The sequence below is a fragment of the Leishmania braziliensis genome, chromosome 17 (genome assembly GCF_000002845.2).
Source record: "Leishmania braziliensis MHOM/BR/75/M2904 complete genome, chromosome 17".
NCBI lineage: Eukaryota > Euglenozoa > Kinetoplastea > Trypanosomatida > Trypanosomatidae > Leishmania > Leishmania braziliensis.
Genome location: NC_009309.2, coordinates 216,071 through 234,437, shown reverse-complemented (window position 1 = coordinate 234,437; position 18,367 = coordinate 216,071). Strand labels below are relative to the sequence as shown.

General features: G+C 60.5%; 4 protein-coding genes across 4 annotated transcripts; all 4 read left to right on the top strand.

The window, feature by feature from the left end:
• Positions 1 to 138: 138 nt before the first annotated feature.
• Positions 139 to 2,946, top strand: LBRM_17_0520 (conserved hypothetical protein; the record flags this gene model as incomplete). The annotated part of the gene is made up of 1 exon (XM_001563769.2): positions 139 to 2,946. The coding sequence occupies one exon, from the start codon at positions 139 to 141 to the stop codon at positions 2,944 to 2,946; it is 2,808 nt and encodes a 935-aa protein (XP_001563819.2).
• A 2,752-nt stretch (positions 2,947 to 5,698) lies between these two features.
• On the top strand, positions 5,699 to 8,425 carry LBRM_17_0510 (hypothetical protein, unknown function; the record flags this gene model as incomplete). Its single annotated transcript, XM_001563768.1, has 1 exon — positions 5,699 to 8,425. One exon carries the CDS (start codon positions 5,699 to 5,701, stop codon positions 8,423 to 8,425), a length of 2,727 nt encoding a protein of 908 aa, XP_001563818.1.
• A 1,804-nt stretch (positions 8,426 to 10,229) lies between these two features.
• LBRM_17_0500 (hypothetical protein, unknown function) lies at positions 10,230 to 13,301 on the top strand (the record flags this gene model as incomplete). The annotated part of the gene is made up of 1 exon (XM_001563767.2): positions 10,230 to 13,301. The coding sequence occupies one exon, from the start codon at positions 10,230 to 10,232 to the stop codon at positions 13,299 to 13,301; it is 3,072 nt and encodes a 1,023-aa protein (XP_001563817.2).
• Positions 13,302 to 15,439: 2,138 nt separating this feature from the next.
• LBRM_17_0490 (hypothetical protein) lies at positions 15,440 to 18,364 on the top strand (the record flags this gene model as incomplete). The annotated part of the gene is made up of 1 exon (XM_001563766.2): positions 15,440 to 18,364. A coding segment is annotated over one exon (2,925 nt), but the record flags the coding sequence as incomplete, so codon positions are not given.
• Positions 18,365 to 18,367: the final 3 nt, after the last annotated feature.

Here is an 18,367-nt window from a genome sequence, read left to right as displayed (position 1 = left end):
GAGCACAATCCGCTGACCGCCTTTCGGGGGGTGCAGCATGAGCCTGCACCTACCACCACAGAAGGTGCTGCCACGTACACGTCCACCATCAGCGCCGATGATGAGACATTGTCTCAGCTCTCCACCCCGCTGAGGGAGATGCGTGAGCACCACGGCAGCGACTGGGCATCTCCTTCAGAGGTTCTGCACCTGCGTGAGCTTTACCAGGACGTGACTTCGCGCTACATGCGAGAGGTGCAGGCTGTGCAAGGCGAGCTGGCGAAGGCGCAGGAGGAGTGCGCGGCCTACGCGCGGGAGCGGAGAGAAATACTGGAGCTGCAGCAGGCCTACCAGGACGGCGTCGTGGCGTGTGGAAGGGCGAAGGAGCGGGAGGCACAGTGGATCGAGGAGCGCGCGCTGCTGCGCGTGCAGATGGAACGGGTGATGGTGGAGAATCAGCGACTGCAGCTCTACATTGCCAAGAAGCAGCACTCTCATAACCACCATGCGCCACTGCGCGGCGGCGCGACAGGAAGTCACGAGCGTGTGCGGGCGGCAGTGCAAGCAGTTACCTCTGCTGCTGCCGCGACGTCTTCCGTCTCCCCTTCCCCGTCTGCCCCCTGGCCACCTTTACCACCCACAGTTGCACCCACGACGACCACCATGACAGGTTACTTGGCCTCACCGCAGTCGGTTGAGGGTCCTGGTGCAACGGTCTTCGTCCCTCTTTCTGGCGCACCGAGGGGCACCGTCACCGGTATGGAACAGGTGGAGGCGACATCGCCCTACACGTTCTTGTCGTCCGAGTCGTCTTCGCCTGAGGCGTTGCAGTACCATGCTCCTCAGCAAGGCGGCAGGGCGGCGTTCGAGACGCCACCACCTCTGGTGTCCCCGCCCACTTCGCGCCAATTTGCGCTCGCAAGGTCCACATTGCCCACCAGCGCTACTGGCGCCGCAGGTGCACAGCCACCGCATTCGACACCGCTCCAGCGCACCTATCCCAGTGAGACTGGTGATGATACCCGTACAGACCAGCCAGGCGTCGGTGGCGACCATGGCGGCCCATCTCTACAGCAACAGCGTGATTACTCACGGCGGCACCCATGTGGCGGTGTCAACCACGACGAGGTGCCGCATAACTCTTTCCTCATGACTCCCTTGCTCTCCTCCAGCGAGGCCGCGATGTCGCGCTCTGTGGGTACTTCTGTTCTGGGTGCCACAAGCGGCAGCGAGGGCGGTCGACTTGGCGCTGGGAAGTCAGCACGGCCTCTGCGGCCGCAGCGAGTGTGTCTCGACAACGAGGAGAATGAAACCGACAATGCCACTGGAGAAGGCGAGTTCAACCCTTCTTACGCTCGCGGCGTGACAGACCTGTCGACCACCTCCGGCGGGTCGTCATCGCCCTCTCCCGCTGCGAACATTCGCGCAGTGCTCACTGGCGGTGGCCTTATGCAAGCGCCCGAGCAGCGGGTGAGTCGCCATAACCACTGTGGTAGCCGTCGTCTCGCAGAGCAATGGAGAGGGGAGGCGACTGCTGAGAGAGCTGCAGCGGAGCTTCCCACCACTACTGCTACTATCACCACTACAACACCGTCCCTGGGCTCCACCGCAATGGCGACAACGTCCTCGTCCTGGAGTCTCCAGTATCTCTACCAGCTCCCACGCACACCTGCAGAGGCCCTGCAAGAGGAGCTGCGGATGCTCAAGGAGCTTGGGCGGCTTGAGGAGGCGAATCAAGTTCTTCAGGCTCGCCTTGACTACGTGGAGGTGACGAAGGAAATCGACATGAAGCGGTGCGAGCAGCAGTACCTTCGACTTGTCCAGGCGCACGACCAGTCGCAGCACAACGCGGCCCAGTGGGAGTTGTCGTCACAGCAGCTGGAGTCAGAGGTGAGGCTGTCAGAGACAAAGTGTGCGGAGTTGCAGAACGCGCTCGAGGACGTGCTACAACAGGCCAAGAGGCAACAGGAGCTGAGTCAGGCACGTCTGGTGGAACTGGAGACAAGCTGCCGTGAGGCGCTGGTGGCCACACGAGACGAGGCTATGAAAAAGATATGTACGCTTCGAAGTTTCCTGCGGGAGGCTGCCGCGAGCCTTGCGACTACATCTGCCTCAGCACTGTCGCCGGCTGCGGCACACGAGGTGGCTCAGCTGCGAGAGGAGGCCGAGCAAAACCAGCGCACTCTTGAGAGTCTCAGGAGCGAACTGCACGCATTACGCGCCGCACACAGTGAACTGCAGGATGAGCATAACGTGTTGCAGGCGGAGGCAAAGATGTGTCGGACACGCCTCGAGAGCGACCTGGAGAGCTCACGGGAGCTGTTGGCGGCCGCGTGCAGGGACCAGCAGTGTGCGGAGTCCCGCATCGACGAGCTCGAGGCGGAGGTCGAGCGACTGCGCGGGGCTGTTGTGGTGTCGGAGGGGTGCATGCGTGCCATGGAGGAGCGTCTCCGGGTCGCCACTGATGAGGTCACGTTGCAGCAGGGGCAGTTGGACGAGGCGTCGGCATGGCAGGCGCGCGCTCTCGGTGCTGAGGAGGAGCTCAGCTCACAGCGCAGTTACTATGAGAAGGAGATCGAAGTCTACAAGACGGCAGCGTGTGCGATGCAGGATCGCCACCACGCTGAGGTGGAGGGCTTAGTGAGGCGCTGTGAAAAGCTGCAAGTACGCTATGCAGCAGCGAAGGTCCGCCTGGCTGCAGCGGTGTCGAGGTCAGGGGCGGCTACCGTATTCACTACTGCCGGCGGTTGCGCCAAGACGAGACGCTCCCGCCATTCGAAGACCGAGGGCGGCGACGTGCCAGTCAGTACTGCGAGCCCACGTCCGCCTGTTGCCATCACGACGGAAGCTTCGCTGCCCCACTGCACGGCTATCGCTTACGATTCTCTGCAGGCCCTGCGCGCTTCGGGGCAAGTGACGGAGCAGCTGATTCGCTCCTTGAACCGCTCCACCTCGTCGTACTGCTGACGACACAGCATGAGAAGCCGAAAACAAGCAACGTCCCCCCACTCGAAAAACCCACCCTGAGCGCATACGGAAGCAGGCGTGGAGGGGGGGGGGTGGGTAGCAGCGGCGGACGTAATTGCCCACATGGGTGTGGTAGTGGGTGGAGGCGGAAGAGGCACTGTAGGGCATCTCTTCTCCTGCCTGTCTCTCTCTCTCTCTGAGGGGTCTTCTCCCCTCCTCCGTCTCCCTTGCCTTCTCCCCCTTGCTCTTGCTCTTCTCCACCCTCTCCCCAACCCGTGGAGACAGGGCCTAGAAGAGTATGTGTGCGTCTCTCTCTGTGCCTCTTGGCTCCGCACAAGATGATGAGGCCACCGTCTGCTGGCTATAGGGACACCCCCTCTCACGACACCAGAAAAGGCGTGTCATCAGCGCCACGGACGGGGGAAGTGAACGCACAAAAAAAAAAACGGTACCATTAAGCCCACGGACACGCCACCCCCCCTCATTTGCCCCACAGAAGCCCTCTCGCAGTTGCCGAGAGGGACACTTCCCCCTCCCTCCCCCTCCCCCAGTGCGTATTGTGGCCGTGTCTTTCTTTTCTGTCTTGTCTTGTCTCCGCCGTTCTTCCTCCTCTCTTAGAGGGCATTTCTTGTTTGCGCGGCAATGGCGCCCCTACGTCAACACGCACCTTCCCATTCGTGCTTGCCCCCTCCCTCTTCCCCCAGTTTTCGCTTTCTCGCCTGGGTGAGCGAAGAAAGCGTGCAGTGTCTTGGCGCGTCAGTGTGTGTCTGGTCGTCGATCAAATGCTTCCCAGGTTTCGAAGACACGACAAGGCACACGGGCTGGATCTTGTTGAGCATTCGTGTGGGAGGTGAACCCGGTCTCGCCATCTCTCTCTTGTTCTCTCTCTCTCTTAAACACACATACGTGACCATCTTTCCGCCTCTCTCTTCTCCTTCGTTTCTCTTTGCCCCTCAACGCATCTCTCTCTGTGCGCGCTCTACACGATGCCTTTACTAAACATACGCGTTCACCGGACACCTCACCGCGCGCCTTGCCTATGCCTGCGCGTGTCTGCACCTCGTCTTCTCCGTCGTTCTGCTCACCCTCTCTCCCGCCCCCCAAGCGAGGGAAAACACACGACACTCACTGCGCGCAGTGTGTTGTAGGTGTGGAGTTTTTCACATACCCCGTAACGGTGCATGCACGCCTGCATACGCGTGGTTGTGTGCTTACAACGCCCTTCTCTCTTCTCCCTCCTCCCCCGACCCCCTTCTCACCCCACATGACACCCACCGCGTGTGAATGAGCAGAGAACGAGAAAATATAGAAAGTATTGCACGAGTGTTTACCCAAGCAGCAGGGATCCCCTCCTCTCCCCTCCCCCACACGCCCGCACTGATATACAGGCGCCCGCGCTCACGCTGCTGCTGCGGATCGCTCGTCTTCACGCGTCTTTGTTTCCCTCCCCCTCTCCCTTTCGCAGCTTCTCCCTTTCCCTTGTTTTTGACTGTGGCGAGTGTTGGTGCGGTAGTTGGTGGGCGCTTGTTTTCTCCCTTTCTTTCCTCCTTACAGCTCCAGTCTTCACCCCAAGCGCCTACGCCACTTAGTCCCCTCTCCCCCCTTCGACTCCGTTTCCTCCTTCTCTCGTACATATCATCCATCTATCATTATTCACCATAGTCACCACCGCCCCCCTTTCCCCTCTCCGCTCTGGCTATCTTCACCCAACGCACCGACTCGGCTTCTCCCTAGGCACACACCCCCTCCGTCTCTGCGTGTCTGTCGGCCCTTCTCTCTCTCCCTCTCCCTCTCTCTTGCGCGCACCCCTCCCACCGCCAGCGTTGTTGGTGGCGACAGCTGGGGCGATCACGGCGTTCTGGTGGAGGCTAAAAGAAGAAGAGGGGGGCGGGGCGGGGCGAACGGGACCACTCGCCTTCCATAGACGGTACAGCGGCGACGTTAAGACCGGAGAGCGACACAAAGTAAAAGAGCGGTTGTAACGTGGTTTGAGAGAGAAAAGAGTCAACTCTAGCGAGAGCTCAAGTGAGCAAGAGAGAAGGAGGGAAGACGAGAAGGGAGAGGGTTAAGGGTGACGGGGCATTCCTCCCACGGAGGCGCCCTCGCCCCCCTCGTCCCCCACTCTCTTCTTCATTTTGCTCATTCTTTGCGTATTGTTTCCCTTCGCACTCACGTTGATGCCCCCCTTTTCTGCAAATCTTTCGCCTCGCAGGTGAACACAGTAGACCAAACGCACTTTGTCTTTCCTTCTTGCGCGATTTCCGCGATTGTTGGCTGCGCGTGTGCGTTGTGCCTCTCTGGCGTGTGTACTCGATTGAGGTCTTCCGTTCTCAGTTATATCTTTTCTGCACGCGGGCCGATTCTTTTGGGGGACTGAGTGTGGTCCCTTTCACGCGCGGCTGTGTGTCGTCGCCGTCGTTTTCTCCATCTCGGCCTCCCCGCGTCTTTGCTCTTTCCCTTTGCGTCTTTAGCATGCATTGATGAATTATTCCACTCATTGACGAACTTTTCCTTTTAGCCCTGTTTGTTTCCTCCCTCTTTTCGCTTTCCTCTGCTTGGCGTGTCGGTGGCTCTGCGGGTGAGTCTTCGCAGCCTCGTGGGGGATTTCCCTGCCACTTTCATTGCTGCTTCGCAGTACGCCCTCTTTTGTCAGCATTGCAGCCCGCAACTCCTCTGCAGTCCTCCCCGTGCATTCTGGGGATCGGCGACATCGCCCGATACAGGGATAGACCGAGCAACCCTTCCCACTTTAATGGGGTGCGCAGGCTCGAAGAAGAGGGCACTCAGGCCCCGTGAGGGTAAAGCGGACGAGCCGGACACACAACAGAGCGCTGTGAGAACACGACGGAGGGTGGGAAAGCCCGTTTCCCTCAACTCCGCTGCGTGTTCGTCCCAAATCTGCACTGAGGAAGGTGGTAGTAGCGATGACAAGGCACTGTCGAGGAAACCACATTATGGGCATCGTTTTGCTCACGATGTACTAGAGTTGTCGGCCGTAAAACTTGCGCTATCACCTCTGCCCCCAGACGCTGCCACTGCCGCCTCAGGCGACAGTACTCCTCGCAAGCCACTTGCAACTAGTTCTCCCGACTTGTCCCAGCCTTCCCCATCAGCGGCGCCTCGACCAATGCAGCTCACGTCTTCAAGAACAGGCGTGAAAGACGGCGTGTTCGCGGGGAAGGCCTCGGCTACAGACGAGGCGTGTCACTGCAATGAAAGGTCCAGCTTGAGTCCATGGACCGTGGATGATACACTCCCTTTCGCTGCTCCGCACAGCACTGTCCCCCCCGGGCTTCTCTGCTCTTCCTCACCTCCCCCGCTACGATTGTTCAGTCCTGTTGCGTGCGCGTCGGATTTAGCCGACCAGCCCTCGGGAGCTTCGCTGCAGAGCCCCAGCGACACCCACACGGCAGGATTGAGGGAGCTGCGCCGGGGCGGTAGCGTCAACGTGGACAGCTCTGTTTTGATGTGGGCCCTCGGCGACACCGCCGCGATGGGCACGTCACTCCTGCAGACAGTCAACTCTGCGCAGCCTCCTCTGCAGGCGGGCCGCTCGTCGTCGTACCAGCTTGTGGCTCCATTTCTAGTCCAGAAACCATCACCATTGCCGCCGTCAGCGCCAGCGGCGATGGTGAAAACTGCAGCAGCACAGACTGAACCAGTGTCAGCTACACAGCTATCACCAGCACTCACTGCCAAGGCTCAGCGCAGCTTGCCACTGGCAAGCCCAGCGTGCCTCTCCAATGGCGATAGCCCTGTTGCGTATGGCGACGGAAACGCGATACCGAAGGGCGCGATTGGCGTGGTAGAGACAATTGATGTGACGACTGGAACGCTGGTGCCGCTGTGCTCCAGGTCTGGCAGCGACGCTGAGGCGTCAAGCTACGACGGAGCGCGCGGCGGGCGCGGGGAGAGGACGAGCGGGGGTAATTCAACAACGCGGTCGGCACAGCCGCCAGCGGTGGTGCCCGCGCCTCGACGACACTCTCCCTCCGCTTCTTCGCTGCCGTTTGCAGGAAGGCAGCAGCGGCTTACCGTGGCGCTGGTGTCATCCTTCGAACCGCCTCACGACTCCACCTCTCTATCTCTGCGCACCCCCGCGCAGAGGCAGGCCTCGCCATGTAAGTCGGAGCCAACTACGCCAGCACTCATCAACATCACCGCTTCTGGCAGCAGAGACGCACCGGAGGATGTACCACTGCCGCAGTGCATGGATCTTTTCGGGACACTGCAGCCCAGCAGCGCAGCAAGCACCAGTGACGTAGTCAGCGTCAGCAACGGTGGTGATGGTGTTGGGGGGATTCTAACTCCGCGTTCGCACATGTCTAACTCTGCCGACACCCGCGTCACCGTTGCCCACACACACAATACGAACCTTCATGCCGCTTCTTCAGTGACAGTGACCACCGGAACGGTGACTCTCACCCAGCCGCACACTTCGCGCATGGACGTCGGTAGCTCGAATGAGCATTACTTTGTCAGCGGCAGCAATAATTGGCTCTTGGGAAGCATACGCAGCACCGATGGCGACCGCGCTGGCTTCGTTGTTGGAAGTCGCTGGTGCGGCGGGAATCTCCTTAGCACACCACCCCCTACGAACTCAGAGATTGTTCAGCAGATACGTCAGCCCACCATGAAGGTCAAATCAATCCTGCGCAAGCCTGGGGGCATCCCAACGGTTGCGTACGGCACGACGGTCGTGAAGGATGGCGATAGAGCAAACACCAACCACGCCCATGTGCTGCAGCTCTCTGTCAACGGTGGTGAGGTTGGTGGGGGTGCCGAAATGGGCGCAAACTCCACGCCTCGCATGCTGGACAACAGTGGCACGGAAGGGAGTGGTGACGAGAGAGCCTTGGGGACACCGTCGTCAGCGTCTCAGATGGGGTTGCAGACGGACTTCATTGTGCTTCGCCACACTGCCAGCGATTCGGATTACGTGAGCAGCGTTACCACAACCGCCGACGCGCTTTCATCACCTGCTGGCTCGCGTTCGCTGATGCACTGTGGCACCCAGAAGGGTACCTCGTTCCAGGCCAGCCCACACACCAGCGAGAGCGCAGCCAACAACAGCGTATCCGGCGTACTGCGTACGAGCATCGAGAACGACCGCGGTTTTTTGTCAGGTGCTGTCCACGGCCCCGGCAACGTAGGCACGGACGGTACATCGCCCAGTGCAGTGATGTATCGCTCGCTTGCATCACCTTGTCGGCTGCCCTGGTCGCTATCCACGCCAAGGAAGCTCTCCCCGTACGGTGCCCAGCAGCGCTGCTCGAACAGCATTGACAGCGGTGGCGGTGCCAACGTCGGCAATGTCAGCAGTGGGGGGACACAAGAGCCGCCGCAGTCGACGGCGACGGAATTGTCTACCTTATTTACACCTGACGCTGTCGTTGCTGTAGGGCGCACGCCTAACGAGCCGCCGCCTGACATCATACTCGCCTCTCCTCCACCGAAGCGGGTACACGTGGTAGTGTGATTCTCCTGCTCAGTTATGCATAACGGTGGCACATTCAAGGGGAAGAGAGAGAGAAAGCGAGCGAGTAGTTGCTGATGCTGCTGGTGTTTGAAGGTGCTGAGCGAGAGGCCACAGCCCTCTTCCTCGGTATGTTCTTATGTATGTCGGTATGTGTGTGTCTCTCTCCCTCTGTGCCTACGAGCACTGGCGCTTTGGATGCGCCTCTTGCCGCTGATGATGTGGAGGATTGTGGCCATTTTCTTTCCCTGCACGTGCCGATGAAGGGCGGAGCGCGCCCTACGTTTGCGTTTCCTCTTTGTAGTTTATTGTGAACTCACAAGATGTGAATAGACAGGTGCCCTGATACGGCCTTTTTCCTTCTCCCCTTCCTCTTCCCTCGTGGGTGTTTGCCGCTATCCTGCGGAGAAGCGCCATCACACTCCGAGAGAGAGAGAGAGGGAGAGGGAGGGAGGGAGTGGCTGCGCTTTGTGGAGTGCGTGCATTTTCTTACCACTTTTTCATCTATTCCCACCGTCTCTCTCCTCCTTCTCGGCGTGTGATGGCGCGTTGCTTTGCGTGTGCAACTTTGTCTTGTGCCTGCCAGCTGCATGTGCATGGCGCCTTTTCTGTTGCCTGCGTCTGCCTCACCCACTTCTCTGCCCCTTTCGTTCTCGCCCCCTTTCGGCTTCTCCCGTCGTCTTTTCCATCTTTGCCTTAATCCTCCTTTTGGACCCACAATTCCCCTCTTAAAGGCACCACCACCACCACCACAAAGCACTCTAACGCCTGTGCATGTGCATGTGCACGAGGGTAGCGCACGGTCTTCCCCATCTCTCTCTCTCTCTCGTTCTCTTCCCTTTGGGTGCTGATCGATGTGTGGAGATGCACCGGCGCGCACAGGGATGCGTGACGCACCGGACCACTTACACCTCACATGCGATCAAGCTCGCTCTTCCATTTCACCGGCCCCTTCCCTTCTCTCTTTTCCTCTGTAGAATCCTGGGGTGTAGTTGTAGCGGGGTCTTGATACCCGTGCGTACCGGAGTCTCCTTCGCCAGCGCCAGCGAACAAGAAGAAAGACAAACGCAGAAGACGGGTGAGAGCGAGAAGAGGGTCCGGTTTGCTCCCACGAGTTCTCTGCTTGGCCCCTCCCCTCCCTTCTCTCTGGCACTTTGTTGCGCAGACGGTGTATGTAGCCGTCTTAGGGGTTATACATGCCCTATACGTAGCTGTGAGAGGCGACTCTGCTGGTCATGCCTGCACCACTACTCCCCCCCCCGCTATGATGCATCTTTGCCAGCGCACTTTAACCCCCCTCTCTCCCTGTGTACTGTTGCCTCTCTAAATCCCCACTTCATCACTCGATCTCTCTCCCCCCCTCTCTCTTCGTTCTCAGTCCACTTGATCGCTGCTTGCTGGCTTCAACTTTGTCTCCACACCGCCGCAGCTGTGCCACGAGCAGGCAAGCCAAAAGAAAAGTGCAAAGGTGTTTTCCACTGCCAGCGCGCAAGCGTCACTTGTCTTTATCCCTTGGCCTCTCCCTCTCCCTCTCTCTCTCTCTCTCTCTGTGGCAGTGCCGTTCTTCTCATTTTACTCATCGTTTTTTAACCACCGCGTCTCCATCTACTACGCTTCTGCCTGTTGGTCAGCGAAAGCTGTTTCAGAGGTGCAGACGTCTTGTTTTTTCCCTCTCTCTCTCGACGTCTCTCCGCCGCTGTGGGTCGTAGACAGCAGCTGTGCTGTCCAGGCTCTCATTCCCTCCCACTGACCTGTTGCACTACCCCGTGGGCAGTCGTCTCTCTTGGCAGCTCGACTGTTCACTACGATGGAGCCATTGTGCAGTGATGCAACCGCTTCACCTCCCACGCATCCATTGCTCACAAACATCGCGGCGGCAGAGCAACTGGACACGCAACTGTGGCCAGAGAAGCGATCAACAGTACAGATATTTCTACAGCGAGACGTCAAAAGTGTTACAGGGGTTTCTCCCGCTGGTGGTGTCGGTGGTGGTGACGGGTTCATATCTGCCAGCTCCAGCAGCCTCAGCAGTCCCTCTGCGCCCATCGATGATGGCGTGAGTAGTCGCCCGGCCATCTCGACCGAAGGGTCTGTCCCCTCACTCTTTGAGGTTCAGCTAGCTGAGTGTTTTCTTCCTAATCAGTTGCCACAACAGCACCGTGGGCGGCAATGGATGCCGCTTTCTGGATCGCTCGGCACCAGCGCACGCGTAAGTGGCGGCAACGGTGGCGCGGTGGAAGGCGCCGTGACAACAGTGCGAGACTGGGTGCGCTCTGCCAGGTGCAGTCCGTCGAAGGAGCCTCGCAGCCCGTCCACCTCGCGGAGAGACAGCCTTGCCTCATCGTTCGCCTCGGCGCTCGTGCCCCGAGATGGGCAATGGGAGATGTTGCGGACGTTGGCTATTGGTGCAGACACTGATGACGGCGAAGAGCGCGAGAGGCGCACAAGGCTTGGCTCAAGGGCAGCGACGGCTGGTGGTAGCAGCAGCAGCGCCCTGAACAGCGGACGTGGCTGGAGCGCTGTCGACAGCTTGGGTAGCAGTGAGGCTCAGTTTCAGCGAACAGAAGGGTTTGGAGTGACCTGCGCGTCGACGAGCCCTCAGCGGACGCCGTTGTGGCGTCAGATCCACTCTCACCCGGCGACCACCGCCACTATCGCCTTCTCGGAAACGTCTGCTCCCGCCTCTCAGGGCAGCAGTGACGGTGCGGCTGCCCTTGCCCGTAGCAGTGCGTGCGGTTTCATCGAAAATCGAGAAAGCTGGCACAATGGCGCTCCGTTGAGTCTTGTTAGTGTGGGTCTCGCCCGCGCCACTACTGGGCCCGGCAGAGCACCTACGCTACTGGGCGAGTGGGAACCGAATCGCCGCGGCACTGCCGGGGACGACGAGAGCTACGGAGACCAGCCGTCTCTGTCAGGGGTTTCGTCGCCGTCCATCGCGACCCTGCCATCGAGTCTTCGCACGACAACACCTATCACCTCCACTATGAAAGCCGAACCTCTAATGGTGTCGTCATCGCCTGCCTTGACTGCACACGAGCTTGCCCAGTTGGGAGAGTGGCGGAGCATTGCTGAGGCTCAGCGAAGCGACCCTCTTTCCACAACACCTCCCAACTTTCATCCGCTGACGCCGCCCCAACCTGCATCAGAGAGACACGGTGGCGGCCCGGAGAGTTGGCGCTCTGAGAGCGTATCTCGCGCGTCCTTCAGCACTTCGGTATCTAACAGAGGGTGGAGTGGTTGGGGTAGCACCGCGCAGACACCGCTGAACTGGGAGCGCGGTGGCGCTACGTGGGAGAGTGGAGCTGCCTATGGAAGTTCCTGTCCATCTCTATCGTGTTGGAGCACCAGGGAGTTGGACGTGGGTGACGATGGTGCTCAGCTGAGCGGGCACAGTGGGGGACGGTGCAGTCGTGTGCCTTCACCGGTGCCAGTCTCGCTCGCCGACCGGAGCGGACCCATCTATGCGCAGCGCGAAACATCACTCCGTAGCCCTTTCACCTCCTCGTCGGCGTCGCCATTCTTTACCCACCTGTCTCACCGGGTAGACCAAGGCCGCGACAGTGACGATGATGATAGCACAATGGAGGAGATTGAGGTGCGAAACACAAAGCGCAAGTGTGTTGAGAGCCCGCGCACGTCCCCATCCGCGACGCCGCTGAGTGGCTCCTTTGCGCTTTCTCTCGCTGATGCGCTGGCGGCCGTACCCACGCGCATGGCAATGTCGCCTGAGGCGTGCCTGTGGGAGCAGCAGCAGCAGCGCCGCCAGAGGACTGTATCGCCGTCCGTGGCCCGTCCAGACGAGGAGCTGATGCCTTGTGGCGACGCAGAGACGTATACCTCCTCGCACCACCACCGCGACCGTAGCACCTTCTCTCCCAACTCGCCCATCCGCACCATGGCGCCATCCATGGTCCCAATGCATCCACCACCGCGGATGGGCGCTCTCCTCTCGTCGTCCCTGTTGATCAACGGTGAACGTGGGCAGCCTAGCGTGATGGGTGGCGGCCCTCTACATGCCACCTCTGTCGATGGTGCCGCGGCCCTCTTGGGGACTTCAGAGAGCGCCACGGGAGTCGTCGTGGAAGTGGATGAGCAACTTGCCGCGCGGCTCTCCACTTTCTGCTCCTGCGGTAGCGACGATGAGCCTGAGGTGGACACGTTTTCGCTGGAGCGGGCACAGGCGACGATGGAGGATGCAGATGCTGAGGCCACGAGCGCGCTGTGTGCACGCCAGCGTCGTCTCTACCTCCTCGCTACCTCCCAGTTCGCCCAGGACGTGGAGCGGCACGGCGGCCACGTCGACCCTGTGCAGATGGAGCTGGAGGGGCAGGAGCAGAAGCGAGAGAGCTGCGGTAAGCGGCCTGCAAAGTTGGGAGGGTTTCCAGGGGCCGCATGCACGATCTCTGCAGGGCCACGAGATGGTGAAGTGACACGGCTGCGATGGGGGAAATATGGCGACTCCCTCTCACTGCAGGACGGGATGGCACCAACCGAAGAGGAGGAGGCGTCGTCATTCCTGACAGCTGCGCATAATCTTCAGCCCCACAGTCCGCACGCTCGTCCCCCCCTTTCGGTTGTATCTTGCGCCCCTCCCTCTGCGCCGCCAGCGGCTTCCGTGGCGTTGAGTCGGACGAGCGGGGAGGAAAGGTTAGCTACACCGCTGCACCGCGGTACTTGCACCTCGGCCGCCGCTATTCATGTGCGATGGAGTGAGCCGGATGCAAGCGAGGATGGATGTTCACCTGGCTCAGTAGCCACGACGACGGGCTCGCGGCGGGATGTGTCACCGCCAATTCGGGAGCGCAGCATGGCCCCGGCTGAGCTTCAGAAAGAGCGTGAGGGCTACAGGCAGACGGAGGACGGCAGTGGCGTGGGATGAGGCTGGTGGGTGTATGCCCTTCGGTGGGTGTGTCGTGTGACCCACCGAAGGGCCCCTCTCTCTATCCGAACGTCTCTCCCTCCTCCCTTTTTGGTGCTCTTAATGTTGTCTGCCCCCCCCCCCTCTCTCTCTCCGGTCTCAAACGGTCTCCTTGTCGAGGGAGTCTCGTCCTGTGCTGTGATGGAAACGCGGGTCGTGGTGCGGCTCTTCCTCTCCACGTTGCTTCTCCCTGTGTGTGTGTGCGTGTGCGTGTGTGTGTGTGTGTGTGTGTGTGTGTGTTTACTCTTCTCTAGTAGACTTGTTTGTCCCATCCACGGCGGCGGTCGCTCCTTACGGCGATCGCCGCTACTCTGGGCCTGACTACCCCCCCCCCCTCCCACTTGTACTCGCCCCCACTTCTCTTCTTGTTCTCTCCCTCGATCTTTGTCCTGTGCAGACGCAGCGCAAACTGCCACTTACCCTCTACCTCTACGCACCTCAGCTTCCAGCCTTTCTCCCCCCCCCCCCCCCCCCGCGCCACCACTAGTTGGACGCGCGCCGTGGGGCTCGGCGTATCTAATCCGACGTCACCAACCGAGACACGTACACACATTGCTCGAACGACGTGGACAAACTGGAAGCAGCTGTGCCTCCTTCCTCCACTGTCAATGGCAGAGACGGGGAGAGGCTACGTGCAGAGGCGTCTCTCTCTCTCTACGTGCGCCATGTCGTTGTTTAGTCGTACCCCCTCCTCTTGGGTCCTGTTCTCGTTTTATCTTTCCCCTTCCCTCTCCATCGCCATGCTTTCCCTCTTTCCCTACTCATCCACAACTGCAACATTGAGTGCTCCCACCCAACGCACGCTCTGGCTGATCAGCGTAAGGGTTGTCACAGCACCCCTCCCCCTCCCTCCCCCCCACACACCCACGCAAGCCAAGACGCACCCTCCTCGCCCCCACTTCTCAAGCACCAACAGAAAAGGAAGGGACACATCTGCTTCGCCACACCGCTTTTCTCTTTCAGCCTTTTGGGGATTTTCCCTCTTCCCCCCTTCTCCCTTCACACAGGCAAGCGGAAGCACGCACACGCGCCCCCGCTTGTCGCGGTTCTTCACCGCTACCTTCACCTTTTCTGTTTTTCTGGATATCTGCGCGAGGACGAGGAGGAGACAAGGGCCTCTCTCTCTCTCTGAGTGTGCGTGCTACTGTAGGTTTGCGTTGCACTCCGACCATTTTCTCGCTCGAGGCATCTGTCGTGACCACCGTCTTGCCTTCAGTTCCTCTCTCTTCTTTAGAAGTATCTTCCCCTCCCAGGGGTAATATCATCATCTACATCACCGGCACTTTGATAACAGAGCAACCGCAGTGACCAACAAGCGAACACAACCGCACTAAGCTCTTCTCCTGTTGTGCAGTGCTTTCTCACTGCTCGTGTGCTTGCGTCTCTCTCTCTCTCTCGCTCGCTCCCTCCCTCCCTCTCTGTACGGCTTGTGCCTCTCGTTTTCCTTCAGTGTGTTTCTCCGCTTGTGCGCTGGTGTCGTCGTCGTACGACTGCTTTGCGTCTCACACAGCGCTGGCTCGCAACGAAGGAGTGCGGGCCTCCATCTCCTCTGCAGGCCCCCGCCCTTCTCTCTCTCCACCCTCTCCGACACTACAGCGAAGGAGGAGAGACGTGACACGCTGGTAAGTACAGACGCAAGTCAGAGCAAGGCATACAGGAGCTGAGGGCGACCTGACCTGACCTGACCTGACCACCCAACCGGTGTACCCCCTCTCCCCCCCCCCCCCAAACACCCACTTGCCTGCTAACATCATTTAAGTCACGTTTCTTTCCTCTGTGTTCTCTCCTCCACTTCCAGAGCGCTCTGTGGGACTCCCTGAAAGGTGCGCGTGCAGCAGCAGCAGCGCCCATTGTAGATCATCGCTTCGCCTGTCACTTTGTACTTCTGTGGTTTTCCCTCTCCCCCCCACCCCCACCCCTCTCTCCTCACTCCCGCCTCTCTGCACCGCGCGTCGACGTCAAAGAGGCGTTTGCTGTTCTTTCGAAACCTCAGCCCGCTTCGCGTAGCCTTCTGTGTACAGCTGGTAGGCTGGAGAGGGATACCCAAAGCTGTAACGAGTCCCCCTCCCCCTCCCCGTGACAGCAGCTCGCTTGGCGCTATGTCAAATCGCACCTTGACTCCCAAGGCCAGACCCCACCGGCACGCGTGTATGCAACTAACGATGCCGGCGCCCGAGGCACCGCAGCTGGAGGATGGGGGCGCTTCACCGCCGCCGCGCCCGCCGAAGCGCAGCTGTAGCAGCGAAGGTAACTATCAGCATGACAAGAGCTCCGAAGACGGCGCCCAGTGCACAAACTCCTCAGACGGTCGTCCGGTTCCGCCGGGGCGAGCGCTTGAGGTGCACGGAAAGGATGCCGTTGTGCCAAAGAGCGCCGCACCTCGACCCCACGAGCACGATGAGACACTCGCCAGTTTCGTCTACGCAGAGGTGGACCGGGACCGCGACGGCGGTGCCTCGGAGGCATGCGCTACCACTAGCGTTGACCACAAGGCCATGCTCACCACGGTGGAACTGTTTGATGCCACCGCCATGACACTGTCTCTCAGCGTGGATCGAGCAGCAGGAACGGAGCGATTGATGGCGATGGCGGATACCAAGTCACCCCGAAGGCGGGATGACCGTACTGGAGACGATGACGTGTGGGACCGTGATTTGAACAACAGCTCGGAGGTCGCTAAGGCTACAGCAGAGGTAACACATGCCACTACTCAGTTCGGCCTAGATCGCGCCACGCGCTGCAGCGTGCACTCGAGCAACGCCGTCCACGTTGGGACTACCACTGCAGCGGAGGAGGAGGACGAGGAGAGTGACGACGAGGATGAGGACGGCTTCTTCCAGGAGACGGTTTTACTCATGAACAACAACTTCCAGTCGCTCGGTAGCACACGTTGCACACCGGCAAAGGCCTCTCATCAGCCGAGTGAGGAGACGTTCGTCGGCTCGGCCAGCCCCACGCCACACATGCCTCGCTCGCTGGAGGTGACACCTCTGACGAAGCCACCGACAGGTCGAGAGATGCCGGGGGAGGGTGGCTTCACTGGCCGCCCGGGTCGGATGGAACCGGGCACAGCTTTTTCTGAGAGTAAAACATACTTAGCTGCCGACACGCCAGCTTCACCGTGCTTCACGGCTCCTGTGTCACCAGCTACGACAGTGAACACGCAGGCACCACCGGCAGTGCCTGCCTCCCTGCTCTCCACGCCACAGCACTGCTGCCGTCCTGATCCTTGCGCCTCCCTTTTTGCAGCCTCCACCCCTCCCGCCACGGCTGAAATGAGCTCAGCGGCCAGTGAGTACTTCTTCATTGACAACCACGATGGCACTGCTTACCTCGCCGACGCCTCGTTGCAACTGGACGGCAGCTACGCCCTCGGCCAAACCATCTTGCTGGCTCAGAGCGCCGGCTCATCGGAGGCCTCATCGATATCGGCAGTACGCCGCAACGCTACTGGCATCGAGTCCCCCGTTGCGAAGCCACAGCTTACCATAGACTTGCCGCAGCAGCGCGGCAACGCCGTACACCGCCCACCTCGCGGCGCGTGTCTTAGGGAGGTGCTGCCGGCATCTGCGGCGCCACCCTTCTGCCCAGGCTCGCCGGCCCCGCATCCTATCCAGAGCGGTGCCGCCTTACCAGTGTCACCTAGCATTGCTCGCGTGGTATGCCGCTCCGCCGCTATGTCGCGCGACGTTTCGGCTTGCCCGGTCGCGCCTGCAGTCGCCTCCCGCCTACTTTCGAGCAGCTTCAGTGACAGCTTCTGCTTTGACCAGACGCTGTTGGTGCCGCTAGATGAGAGCACCCTGGACCGCTCTGCTGTGATTGCGGATGCCTCTGTGGTAGCCGATCGAAGCCACCGAAGCACCGCCCCGACGCGTTGGGACGCGTGCGTATCGCCTTCGGTGGTGACTCCAGTGCTCTCATTGCCCGTCGTCTCCTTCAGGGCTTTCCAGGCAGGGACAGGGCGTCGCGAGTGTGGCGTACCGCGACCCTCGCTGTCCTGCCCCACTGCCTCATTTTCGCTCTCACGTGGTTCTCCGGTACCAGATGCGCCCATCGCTGCGGAGCAGCTTGCCGCTCAACAGGCACGCGCGGCTCGCGAGGGACGAGCTCCGCGTTCAGATCAGGATGTCATCTACCTTATCCCTGCCGGCGCCGCCACAGCAACGATGAGACCGGAGGAAATTACCGGTCAAGGCTGGATCCCGGTTCAGGCCGTGGACGTCCTGCCCTCTGCCACGTTTGCCGCCCCCCCTGCCGTCGGCAACGATGTTCGCTCTCACCGAGGCATTGTCAGGGGTGGTACCGAGTCGCCGTTGCCCACGAACCCCACTGTCACTAGTGCTGCTGGGAGGGTGACCTCACAAGACGATTGCGTCGAGGAGTCTGATCGTGAACCGAGCCTCTCACGCCGCTCGTGCGGCGGACATGACGATATCGCCTTGCCGATCTTCAGCCCTGCGTCCACGCTCTCCGCCTCAACGCTGGAGTGCATCAATCGTCGGCTGAGCTACTCCATGTCGAGGTGGGCGAGCACCCGTCAGCGCTTCGGTGCCACTTCTCATTCCGGAGCTGACGGGGCAAACATCACCAATCTCGCTGGCAGCATTGTGCTGCCACCCGCCACACCGCTCTTCCTCGTTGGGCCATCTCAGGAGGGACACCACAATACCGGCGGCACCTTCAGCGCTTTCTCGGCTGAGCCAGTCAGCGATAGCCGCTCCCCTGTGCCTGTGCCGCCCGAGTCGCCGGAGATGCCGCAGCGTGAGGAGAGCCCGTCTCGTTGCACGGCTGTTGCCACCCCGGCTGCATCGTGCCAACAAGGCCACCTTGACGGTGCACCAGTCGCGGAGGAGGACGACACTGGCAATGCAGCCAACGCTGACTGGAACTCGCTGCTAACGAGCATGAGCTACCAGCGCGTGTCCACTGTTGGGGCGACGACGAGCGAGTCGTATGCGAACGATGGCTCCCTGAGTATCCCGCTGACGTTGTCCGCCAGTGCGTCTCTCCGGATGGGGGTGCAGCGG